The sequence below is a fragment of the Lactuca virosa genome, chromosome 8 (genome assembly GCF_052849685.1).
Source record: "Lactuca virosa cultivar CGN04683 chromosome 8, Lactuca_virosa_CGN04683_v6, whole genome shotgun sequence".
NCBI classification, from domain to species: domain Eukaryota; kingdom Viridiplantae; phylum Streptophyta; class Magnoliopsida; order Asterales; family Asteraceae; genus Lactuca; species Lactuca virosa.
Window position 1 is genome coordinate 81,743,482 of NC_136433.1, and position 13,580 is coordinate 81,757,061.

General features: G+C 30.4%; 1 protein-coding gene and 1 long non-coding RNA gene across 2 annotated transcripts; one reads left to right on the plus strand and one right to left on the minus strand.

The window, feature by feature from the left end:
• Positions 1-6,071: 6,071 nt before the first annotated feature.
• On the plus strand, positions 6,072-7,030 carry LOC145134434 (uncharacterized). Its single transcript, XR_013719146.1, has 2 exons — positions 6,072-6,681; positions 6,769-7,030. It is a non-coding gene; the product is annotated as an uncharacterized LOC145134434 (long non-coding RNA).
• A 3,760-nt stretch (positions 7,031-10,790) lies between these two features.
• Positions 10,791-12,673, minus strand: LOC145134433 (uncharacterized). Its single transcript, XM_079069283.1, has 2 exons — positions 12,008-12,673; positions 10,791-11,905 (listed from the first exon to the last, which is right to left on the minus strand). Exons 1-2 carry the CDS (start codon positions 12,656-12,658, stop codon positions 11,348-11,350), a joined length of 1,209 nt encoding a protein of 402 aa, XP_078925409.1. The 5' UTR covers positions 12,659-12,673; the 3' UTR covers positions 10,791-11,347.
• Between the last annotated feature and the right edge of the window lie 907 nt (positions 12,674-13,580).

Consider the following 13,580-nt stretch of genomic DNA (forward strand, 5'->3'; position numbering starts at 1 on the left):
ATTTGCGAAATATTGCATTGTATTAATCACGTGAATCATAAATATTATGAAATTGTTGGTTTCACATTGGTTGAAACCTGGAAAATACTATATAAACAGCCGTTACGATGTCCAAATTTCGTCATGACAGATAATAAAATTTGAAAATGTATTAAGTCTTACTAATCTCAAATACGGGCATCACGATTTGGCCTCTTGTGTCCTTGCATTTCATGATATGTACAAGTTCATCTAAGCACCATGAAGAACTTGTGTAGTTTTTAGAGAATATGATGATGGCGATTTGTGATTCTGCAATAGCCATCATTAGAGATGGACCAATTATTCGTCCCGAGGGAGTGTTTCATCGTCTTTGTAAGTGTGGATCCCTTGGTGTTCAAGAGTTGTGTAGAGATGATCCACAAAAGTCTTACAAGTATCTTCTCCTTTAAAACTAAGAAAAACATGGTACTTCCACGACCGAAAAGAATTTACTAGAGCTAAAGAAGAAGATGATGGCAAAGATGCCATCGATGAGTTAATTTCTTTGAGTTTGAATGTATGTGGTTTGAGCACCTCAATGAAATGGACCATATATATATATATATATATATATATATATATATATATATATATATATATATATATATATATATATATATATATATATATATATATATCCCTATTCTAATAAATGAATAAGTTTAATCTCCTATTGGCAAGTGACAATATATTAGAACTCTTCATTAAAATTATATGTCCCTTATCATGCCACTTGTCAACATATTAATTATCTATTTCAAATTTTAAATTTTAAATTTCCCACCCTAATAACATTAAATTTTAAATTTCAAATTTTAAATTTTTTCACTTTAATTATATTAAATTAATAACATTAGACTAAAAAATAAAATAAAATTAATACAGACTATAATATGATATAACGTCGCGTATTTATTTAAATCAGCGATTATAATTTTATCTAACTAAAAAAATATCTCTTAAATAAAAATTTATATAAAATAATTAATTAATAATTTTGATATTTTAATATAAAAGTTTAATTAATTTTATAACCGTGGTTCTCACGGGTTATAAACTAATATATATATATATATATATATATATATATATATATATATATATATATATATATATATATATATAGAGAGAGAGAGAGAGAAAGAGAGAGAGATATGCGAGTTCCCTTCCAAGAAATATCTTACACTTGACATTTTCAATATTATTTTCTAACAAAATAGAAAGAGATATATTAATTTAAAATTTCTTTAAGTCTGTTATAAAAGTATCTTCTTTTAGCCATATTCAAAAATGCATATTTGACTGGAATGAATAATAAACCAAAAAATTAATCAATATTAACAAATGTTAGGTGACTAAGTGACAATTTTTTCTCGCCATAAGATATTTTTTTATTTCCACTTAAAGAACATACAAATATGATCATTACATTAACCAAAAGGCAAATGTCACCCTTGGATGACCCCACCAACCATAGATAAAGCCAATACCAGGAACATAAATCATAATGTCTCCATGGCACTAGAGGCGATGTCCAAACTTCGACTTAAACCCAAGGTTCTAAATAACGTGAGGCGTGGCTTGGCGGCAAGATAAAAGTTAAGCCATGACAAGCCTTGGCGAGCCATGACGTTTTTCAAGGCTTGACTATTTTATATATATTAAAAGAGATAAATCATATAATTATTGATTTTTATCAAGTATATCAAGTTTTTAGAAGTGTTATATTAGTATTTAATATAAAAAGTTAACAAAAACTCAAATATTTTAGGCCCGATAAAAAAATTCAAAAAAAAAAAAAACAAAAAATATTCGCGCCTTGAAAAAAACTCACGCCATATCGCGATAAGGCGCGCCTTGCCACGTTATTTGGGCGTCACGCTTAACAAACCCGTCTTGGACGTTTTCGTAACGGCTACACCACGCCTCGCGCCATGGCACGCCTTGAGGCACGTCATGGCGCGTTTTTTAAAACCATGCTTAAACCTTATTCTTTCCATTTCCTTGTAATTATATGTCATCTCTTCGCTAAGTTTCTAATAAAATATTCAGCTATTTAAGAAAAAAAGAAAAGAACAAAGTTTTTCATAAGGTAATTTAAATACACAAACTAAAGCTTAAATACATAAAACGATGTAGTAATGGTTTCTATAATATCACTTCAGTTGATATATATTTATGATTGATTTTCTCTTTTTCTTTAACATAATAATGGTTTCTTCGGTATCAATCTTATTTCTTTAATAACTTTAATCTTTTCAAATTCACCCCTTATATTTATATAGAATGTAAGGTTAATACCTTTTATTTATTAAGCTTTTAGTACATATCATTATCAATCTTATATATTAATTTGACGAAAAAAATGTTTGAAAATTTAGGAAAAATTTATATTTTTGGTCCTTCACATATATATATATATATATATATATATATATATATATATATATATATATATATATATATATATATATATATATATATAGGAAGAATCATTCGAGAACTTATAGTTTTCCGAGAACCTGAGAACTAAAAGTGGACCGTTGGATTAAAAAAATTAAGGGCTAAGATCTTTTATGGCATTTTTGTAAATAACTGGAAAGAAAAACACGGAAGGGTATCTTCATAAAAAAACATAAGGCCATTTTAGGGATTTAGAAATTAGCCTCAAATAAACAGATCAGATCCCTAATTTCTCTTTCTATCGCTCGTGCTCTTCTCCCGTTTTTCAACGACTCCATCGAGCACCTCCCTCTGCCCTCCGCCTCCGACGCCCACCTCTACCTTCGTCAACGACCACCACAGTCTAGGATTCATTGTTGTTGACCGTCAACGATCCACAATCATCTCGACTCCATTGAAGATGCGATCTCTTCTTCCTCATCAATACGTCTGTAGAAGACCACTAATACATCGGCCTACTGATTCAGAAAAGAAATCAAAGTCCACATCATCACTGTCTGTTCTCTCGTCTCCGACCGATTTTTGGAATCAACATCTCCTACGCCTCGACGATTCATATATGGATCGCAAATGCACAAAAATCAATTCATCCGTGAATCAACATCTCCAGATGAAGCCGCTTTAGTCACTGCAGCAAAAAACTTTGGCTTCTTTTTCTTCAGGTATATAACATTTTCTAGAATGCAATCACTCTCATTATCTTTCTACACATAACAATGCATAGAGTACAACTCATAATGCAGGTCGTACAAACACCAGCGATGAACTAAACTACACCTTACAAGTTACAACATGCACATGTATGTCACTTTACATCTCCAAGTAAAATATGTGAAAATGGGAAGATTTTGTTGTATTAAAAATTTACACTAATATGTATTTTATCACATACCAAAGAGACGGTTTTTAAGGATGAAGAAAAAGGTTTATTATATTTTTTTATACTTCATCACTTCCACTTTGGTTAGTGTTCTTTAGTATGTTGAATTTGCAAAGAGGACAGGTGGCAGCCGTTTATCTATACATGGGGCATGAAAATGGTGACAACACGGGAGCTCACAGAGTTCGGTTCCATCATCATACGAACAAAGGTAAATGCAACATTTCTGTAAAACAAAAATATGATATATATATATATATATATATATATATATATATATATATATATATATATATATATATATACAAAAAAAAGGACAACGGACAGGTAACATAGTTTTTTCATTCTTTATGCTAGATGCCTTATCTTGAGATGCTTGTCCATAATGCCTTAGAATTTCATGAAATTCATAATCTTGTCTATTCATCAAATCAAATATATACTTTAGCCAAGAGGATGCTTTAACTCATGTCCTTTAGGCAAGAGCCAATATAACTTATAAGTTCTTCTCTTACTATTATAGAACATTTAGCTTGTTAGGACAACTGTTATTTGTTTTTCTAATACAACTATATGATGCATAATTTCTGGAGCCACTTTTATTGGGATTTATATTTATTTTTTTACTCATGTACTTTGTGTCTATCTCTCTTTATATATATCATTTATCTTAGTGTGTGTGTTTAACTGTGACTGTTTCTTGATCCTAAGTTACGTATTTAATTGTGTATGAGAGTCTGTTACAAAATCGGTCCTACAAAAGATGAAATCACTTCCTCAGCATCTGCAGGATCCTTCCTAAATGCATGCCTTACACAATATGTTGAAGGCGCGATTCTTTCAAACAAAATCCTCCCCTCTTGTTGTTGATGATCGGCTGAGCTTCAACATCTAAATGTTGAAGAATCAATACTTGATAAGTGTATAAGGTAAATACAACAACACCTCAACTCTATGGAATTTGATCATAATCTAGACTTGATAAAGTAATTCCATTCCTTTACATGATTCCATCATACCAATTACATGTGATTCACATGTAAATCACATATGAATTACATGTGATTCACATATGAATTACATGTGATTCACAAGTGAATCACATATGAATTACATGTGATTCACATGTAAATCACAAGTGAATCACATATGAATTACATGTGATTCACATGTAAATCACATGTAATTCACATGTAAATCACATGTAATTCACATGTAAATCACATATGAGTTACATGTTATTCACATGTAACTAACATGTAATTCACATATGAATTACATGTAAATCATATGTAATTCACATATAATTCACATGTAAATCACAAGTGAATCACATATCAATTACATGTGATTCACATGTAAATAACAAGTTAATAACATATGAATACCATGTGATTCAAAAGTGAATCACATATGAATTACATGTGATTCACAAGTGAATCACATATGAATTATATGTGATTCACATGTAAATCACAAGTAATTCACATATTAATCACATGTAAATCACCAATAAATCACATATGAATTACATATGATTCACAAGTGAATCACATAAGAATTACTTATGTATATGAATTACATGTGATTCACAAGTGAATCACATATGAATTACATGTGATTCATAAGTGAATCACATATGAATTATATGCGATTCATATGTAATTCACATATTAATCACATGTAATTCAGATGTAAATTACATGTGCATTTTTGTGAGTGTTCTTGCATTAATCAAATTTTTTAATTTTCTTGTAGATTGTGAAGAATTTGTGTAAAATATTGAAGAGGTGAAAAGTGATAAATTGAAGAAAATATGAAAATCTTGATATGAAGAAATGATAACACTGTGAATCTTCGTAGCATTTTTTATTTTTTATATTTTATTTTGTATCGAATAAAATACTTGTACTATTATGTTTATAGATTTATTAATAAAAATGAGTTTTTTTATAATTACTTACGAATATTATAGTATAAGAAATATGCATATATTCATTTGAAAAAAATATGCATATATGCACCTAAAATATTGATTTTTTTTGTTAAAAAAAATAGAGTTTTTTTTAAATATTTTAGTTTTTTTATAAATTTACTGATTTTTTAAAATTTATATTTTTTAAACAAATGCACATTTTTTTAAAAAAAAATTGCAGTTTTTTTAAAAAATTTATGCTTTCCAAAAAAGTTAAAAAAATTTGCAATTTAAAAAAAAAAACGAATTTTATTTTTTTTATATAAAAAAATCCGAAAATTTGTTTTATAATGTTAATTTGAGAGCTTTTTATTAATATTTCAAATAATACAAAAAATTAAGTTGGATTGGTATGATGACGATCATGCCCTTAATGAATTAGTTTTGATCCAACGCTCCACTTTTACTTCTCGGGTTCTTGGGAAACTATGAGTTCTCAACTGATCTATATATATATATATATATATATATATATATATATATATATATATATATAGAGAGAGAGAGAGAGAGAGAGAAAGAGGGTTAAAAGTATATTTTTGAAACTGAGAAGGATATAAACTGCAAGTAAGGTTCAAATTAAAGGGTTATAGATATAAATATTAAATATTAAATCCAAACGGTTAATGGGCACGGATTTGTAGATAGCTATGAGATTGATTTGAAAGATTTCATCACTTTCAAGACATTTTTACTAACATTTTCATAAAATTAACTGAATTGGTTGAAAAACTTAAAAACTGTCGAAAAGTAAATAATATTAAAATATATCTTTATTAGGCTAAGCGGAGTGGAGGTCGCCACCGTCCTCGCTACGCTCGCTAGCCAACTTGAAACACCGCCCCCTAGCACTTGCTAGGGGGATCGCCACCGGGCACTCGTCGAAGTTGTGGCCAGAAGAGAGAGAAACAACAGCGCATTGTGATTGGTTGGAAGAAGACGAAGCGGAAATCGGGTTTGGTGTTTGGTGTTATTTTGCTTTTGATCTAGGTTTTCGCTTGATGTTCTCCAAAACCAACAAAATCATAGAGGCTCGCCTGTTGATCGGTTCACTCTTCATCGAAGCACCTGCTCAAAAGAAAAAAAAAACTCCATTGATGCTCCCGCTCCAAAACTCACTCGACATACCAGATAATCTGGTTTAAAGGTTTGATTTGGGTTTTGAAGAGAAAAAATATAAAGGCAGGGGCGAAATTTGTTGAAGAACTATAAATTTTTTCGATAATATAAAGTGATTTGGAGAAATTGGCATCTACGGATGTCAATTATGAACCAGCGACTCAAGAATCTGTCTATTGAGAATTTCTCCTGTCAAGTATGAATTTGTCAACTGAGAATTGAGGTACACATGATTCATTACACAATCTATTTGTAATTATGTATAGTTTTGTATGGTGCTCTTTCTGTTTTTCTTTCATGATCAATACAGAGGACCTTGTGGAACATTGATAGGCACACACATGTACAAATGCTAACCGATTTCTTATTCTGTTTTTTTGTTTTTGGGATTTGATTTCTTATATTTTGTTTTTTTACCCCAGCGGTGTAGAACATAAAAATTGCATGTACTCTTTATTTTTGTATGAACACCAAGTGTTCCATAAAATTCCTCAATGAAAAACTTCCTACAGTTTTGAGCTCCTCTGCTTGTTTACACTTCTAAATCAAATGTAAATCTGGTTTTTATTGAATTTGTAAAAGAATATTATTTATGTGATTGTTAACACTTTGAAGTCAATCTTTTCATAGCATACTCTGTGATTTGCAATGACTGAACATACATTTTTATTTTTATTTGCTTTGTATATGATAAATCCAAGAAGGTAAGAGCAATGCTAAATGCAATTAGCACCCAAAATTGGTATTGTATTTGTAGGAGTGATATAATATGCTAATGTGGAGAACAAGATATGAAGCAGACTTACACGATCTGCATCAGTGGCCTTCTGTCTCATATATGTACTGGATGATGTGGTGATGCCTGACATGTTTGGCTTGTGTTGAGCAGCAGTATCTAGCCCTTCTTCTGTCCCTTGCTTCTGTCAACGACAAGGAAATAGCTAAATAAGATATTAATGTAAATATGTAATGATCATAAAAAGTATACAAATAGATGGATAGATGTCCGTGTGTGACATTATGTACCGAAGAGAACTTGGTTTTTTAAGTGACCTGATAGCATATTTGATGTTGTGTATTTCTGAAATTGTTTTCCAATATTTCTTCATGTTGACGCCTTGATTGTCTAACCTGTTGACATATGACATAATGTTGTATGAATTGCATAAGAAAAGATTCATGATATGGTAATCAAGCATTATGAATATACACATATGTGGGTCTACCTGATGGGCTTCCATGCTAAGAAAAAATCCTTCAGATGTAAAACTGCATCCGATTCCACTAGTGTCATGTGGTATTTCACTAGTGTCATGTGGTATTTCTCCTTGCATATCAGAGATCCCATTTCCTACAAGATACTCAACATAGTATGGAGGCATCTGTTGATATCCAATCCATTGAGAAGCAGAGTAGCTATCACAGTCTTCTACTTTAGTTATGTGTTTTTAAAAAATAAAAATTATTTAATATTAATTGTTTGTGTTTAAAAAAATATAATTTAATTAAATTTTTAAAAAAATGAAGTGTTAGGAGTGTTACCACTCCCTACCAAATGCTAAGAATTAGATGCTAAGAGAGAAAAATGACATGGCATTAAAAAAGATGATGTGGCAAGGTGTTAAGAGTGTTACCACTTCCTCTAGCCTTAGGAGTGTAGGATTATAAAACTAAAGATAGGAATAACATATCCCTTTTCATCTTATATAGTTATAGGGCCCACACAACCGTCTTTGATTTATTAATAAATCTCCTGAAATTTTTTAACCACAATTAATTGTATTTTTGCTCCATGGATATCCAAAATATATCACAAAAACCTAAAAAGACAAAAGTAACAAAAACTAAACTTTCACTTCATATCATTGTATTGTTGATTTATTATAAATGTAACAGTAAATTAAAAAATTTGTATTTATGCTATAGTGAAAGTTATGGATTTGGTCCTCGAATTTTTTTTTGAATGGACCACATCCTTGTCTTAATTAGTCCCGTTAAATATTTGTATAAAGGACATGTTACCCTTATTTTATATAAACTTATTCCCCACCCCATCCCCTCTTTATTGGTTGATTGACTTTTTAAAGAATCAAATATATTAAATTTATTAACAATATGTGCCATTATTTTGTCAAGAAAACATAAATGAACATATAAATTATGATTTTCCATCTTTTGTAATAATTTTCATTTTTATCTCCTGAAAACTTCTATCCAACCCCTTTCTCCCTCTTATCATTGGCGCCTTCTTCATCACTGCTCCATAGGTGGAATATGAGAGTAGTGTGGTGTGGATCACAAATCACATCTTCATAGGAAAGGTTCAATTCTATTTCTGTCAAGAATGTGTTTGTTTTCTTCATTTAGAATGTTAAGGTTGTTGGTGTTTACGGCTTCCAACTTAGTGACTGTGATTTAGATTTTATCTAGAGTTATTGATTAAACAGCAGAGCAAGATGAATCTCAAATGCCAAAAGATAAAGGAGGCAATATAGTAATCTGACACATTTATCATCGATGCTTACAAAGACAATCTGATTGATTCATAAAAAAAAAAATTAAGAATCGAATGGGGGCAATATAGTAATTTGATTAAAAACAGAGCAAGATGAATTTTAGATGCCAAAAGATCATGGGGGCAAACCCATGACCATAAATCCACTAACCTAAACCGGCTTAAAATAAATAAAGAAAACATAGAATTTGTTGTCTATCTAACAAACTAAATATAAATAACTATCAATTGAGTTGTCTTCCCTGTTTGTTGGTTAGTTGACTTTTTGGAGATTATACGGTTATCAGCTTAGTGGTATTACATACTTTTTAAGTTTTAGAAATTGGATTTTTTTTCCCTCTTTTTTATTTTAATGGTTGGATGACTTTTGAAAAAAAATACAAATATCAGTTGAGTTTTCTTTCTTATATATGAAGTTTAGACATTGAATTTGTTTTATCTTTTCTTTTTATTGGTTGGTTGAATTTGAAAAGAAAATACAAATATATGAAACATAAATGAGCATTAAAATTATGAAAGTATGATCTTCCATTTTTTTTGTAATTATAGGGCTTATAGGGCTTAAATAAATCTGCGATTCTCATTTTTTTGTTAAAATTTGTTTTGACATGGTCAAGACCCAACTTTGTGGGTTTTTTTTGTAACGAGTTTTTGAATTCTACAAGTATATGTTGTAATATAATTCCAAGATAAAGAGATGATTAGATTTAAATGTATGAAATATATTGGAGTATTTTACTTAGTTTGAGAAACATTAACTACTTCATGTCAGTTTATAATTAATACTTACTGATTATTTTTGAGTTTCATATTTTCTTCAAAAGGCAAGGAAGAAAGAATTAGAAAAGTTAAAGAACAATTGCAGACAAACTTACTGAGCATAAGAATGGTCTCTAGTTTCTCCTCATTGTCCCACCACATGAAAAGAAAGTGTGTTTTTGAGTTGTTTTTTTTTCTAATAACAGGGGAAATATACGGGAGTAGAGAACAATGATATTGGAAGCAGTGGAATATATTGAAAATATATTTTAGGGTTATTGTCATTATAGTCTAACAAAGTGTATAACTTCCTAGACTGTTAAGAACACATGGTGAAGATTTTTGGGTTACACCAATTTCCGAGATTCAAACAACGCTTGCACTTTTTCGAGTGGACCAATCAAATCACTATTACAAAGATCTTATTTGTGAAATGAACTTGAAGGCTTCCAACTTGACACAAATTTTTTCGAGTGGGCCAATCAAATCACTATTACAAAGATCTTATTTGTGAAATGAACTTGAAGGCTTCCAACTTGACACAAATAAGTATGCGATGGTATATTTACTTAGGTTATGTTTAGTAATGTTGGTTGTTTTGTTCATTTTGATTGTTTTAGTTCTTGTTCATTAATAGTTGATGTGTCGAAAAGATGTTTGTACTTGTAACAACATTGTGCCTTATTTCTGTCTATTTCCAAAGGCATTCCATTGTTGGTTGTTGGGTAATTCTAACTGTGGTTTGTGACCATACATATACATTTGCGTACATATGCATATAACATTATATGTATTACATACTTATTTGCATTCTAATTTGACCAAATTTACATATATATGAAAAATGTATGTATCCCATTTTGCATTCAAGTTCCAAATTACATACATACATATGCATATGCTATGTATGACATTTTATTTCAACCTAATAGTTAGTCTTCATACATATCGTATGACAGATATACATACAATTGCATATGACATATACATACATATACATATGACATATATGCAGGCAAGATGCATACATTTTCACATGACCAAATTTGCATTCTAGATCGAAGTTCCATGCAGCAAGTCCCACATGTTTGAGATGTATCGTATATTAAAGACATATTTTACCATACAATTTTCGATCTAATCAGTTCAAATGTAATCCTTTTCAACAAAAACAACAGCCATGACCAATAAACAAACAGCAAAGAATTTGAGACTAAAGTGACTCTTGAGTACATTTCTCAGCATAAACTTTGGTTGACAACTTGACATCAACCAATTCATGAAAGTAAAATTGGTACCACAGATCATTTAATGGTGACCCAAAAGGTTATGTGGAGGGGGGAAATGGTAGGTAGTCGAACGACCTCTGGGAATTTGTCTATCAAAGCCGACATTTCCATAAAATCTTGATAGAGGAATTCAAATCATGTTGTATGATAAATGTCTTTCTGTAATCAAACCCCCCATCCCAAAATTCTGAGGAATCTGTCGGGACTTTTGGTGTTTGCATCCGATCATCTTCAGGAACAAGTACAACTCTAAACCTGTGCACATCTCCATAAAAATCCTCATTGCATGAAAACGAAATCGTGGGTAGTCACGTTTGGGAATATGTCTACCAACTCACAGGTTTCCATACAATCTCGATAGAGGAGTTTGAATCATGTTGTAATGTAAATGTCTTTCCATAATTGAATTCCTCATCCCAAAATCCTGAGCAATCTGTTGGGTCTTTTCTTGTTTGCATCACATCATCTTTAGGAACTAGTACAGCTCTAAATGCATACCAATCTCCATACAAACCCTCATCGCCTAAGGAAAATGAAATGATATTGTATGTTGAATTCAAGCATCCAGTATGCCTCAACGATCTAAAGGAAAAATATCCCAAATATATTGTATCATGATAACAAGTCTCGATTCCTGTTTCATTAGACACCTTCAGATGCAGAGATTGAAAATCTTTGTCTAACACCCGCTTCATACTTATATTAATTTCTGGATCAAGGTCCCTAGATCTGACGAACATCAAAATCCCAGAAAAGTCATTGTACCAATCATGTGGAAGCGGCATATTATAAGGCTCCAGCCAGTCAACCCAAACTCCAGAGCGCCCCCTCCAAATGTCAATGCCTAAAATCTTAATACTGATAAAGTAATCTTTGGCGTTTCCCTGCCACAAAACAAACACATTCCATTATATGATCAAACTTTATTCTTCTTATGTTTCAGTTTATATATATAAAGAAAGAAAAATCAAAATCAAAAGCCAAACCTGGAGCATGGCTTTTAGTAAAATGTCACCACCAAGTGGACCAAGTTGGTTGTCTCCCAGAAGTGAGACTTTCCACAACCATTTACAGTTTGAAATGTCTCCAAAGCTTTCAAGTGAGCTACAATAATCTGCTATAACAACAGATATACTTGATGGCAGCCCTGACAATTCTACAAGTTCTTCGCAGCATGACACATTAAGCCATTTGAGCCGAGGAAGTCGGAAGAGACCAAAATTCAATCGTGAAAAGTTGTTTTCTTCAAGATCGAGTACTTGCAAGTTGGGTATGTCCCAAATATCAGTAGATATGATGTCTCCATCTTCCAAACTGCACAGACTGAGATCCAGCTTTCTCAAGCATCCACTAAAAAACCATATCTCTAAACAGGGTCCAATGTTCATGTTTTGAGGTAGAATATTGCATCCTGAGAGTGAAAGAGTCTCGAGTTGCTTCGAACTTTTAATGGGTGGAACCATATCAAGAGTGTAACAACCTTCTATTGTTACATAAACAAGCTTTTCCAAATGTGCAAATGATGGATGAATCTCCTTTAAAGACAGAGCTTCATAAACCATGAATATTTCAAGGTTCAGAAGCCCCTTAAAATCTGGTGTCTTCATAAGGTTCTTCAGGTTCTTCAGTTTGATCATTCTCAAGTTTGGTAGAGACTGTATACATGGGTGCACATAAGTTAAATGTATGCCAACACTTCATGGAAAATGGGTATATATATATATATGTATATGTATTCATTTTAAAGAAAATATGATGAACCATCTTATTGTTTATAATGTTTGTAAACATGATTGGTAAATATTATTGTTTATATAAAACCACGCATGTTTATAAAATTGATGGTTAGAGATCATCACATTTGTAAAGAAAATCTGACTTCATGAAAGTAATCAATTTTTGATGATAACAAAATTGTCATACCAGATCGGTATCTTGAATTATAATGCAAACCGTGTTTATAAAAGAATTGCCTTAAAACATTTGTTTATAAAAAATGTATCATTATAGGAGGATTTAGAATTTATCATCAAAAGTACTTATAATATAAAAACTTATTGCAAAAAGATAGGAATCTTACAAAAAAAAAAAAAAAAAAAAAAAAAAAAAAAAGTTTATCGACATAAAATTGTCTATCTCCTTATTATTCTAATAAATGAATAGGTTTATTCTCGTATTGACAAGTGTCATAATATTAGAATTACTCATTAATATTAAATATCACCTATCATGCCACTTGTCAACCTATTAATTATCCATTTCAAATTTTAAATTTCTCACTCTAATTACATTAAATTAATAATTGATTCTTCATTTTAAATTTCAAATTTTAAAATTTTTCACTTTAATTATATTAAATTAATAACATTAGATTAAAAAATAAACTAAAATTAAAACAAATTATAAGGTGATATAATTTCACATATTTTTTAAGTAATAATTTCTTTAAAATAATTGATTAATAATTTTGATTTTTTAATATGAAATTTTAATTAATTTTATAACCGTGATTCTCACGGGTTATAAACTAGTGTTTTAATAAATCTGTTTACATATAAA

Coding starts and splice junctions, on each gene's coding strand:
- LOC145134433 (XM_079069283.1), bottom strand. CDS start 12,658: ATGATCAAACTGAAGAACCTGAAGAACCTTATGAAGACACCAGATTTT. Junction 11,906..12,007: donor TACTAAAAGCCATGCTCCAG/GTTTGGCTTTTG, acceptor GTTTTGTGGCAG/GGAAACGCCAAAGATTACTT.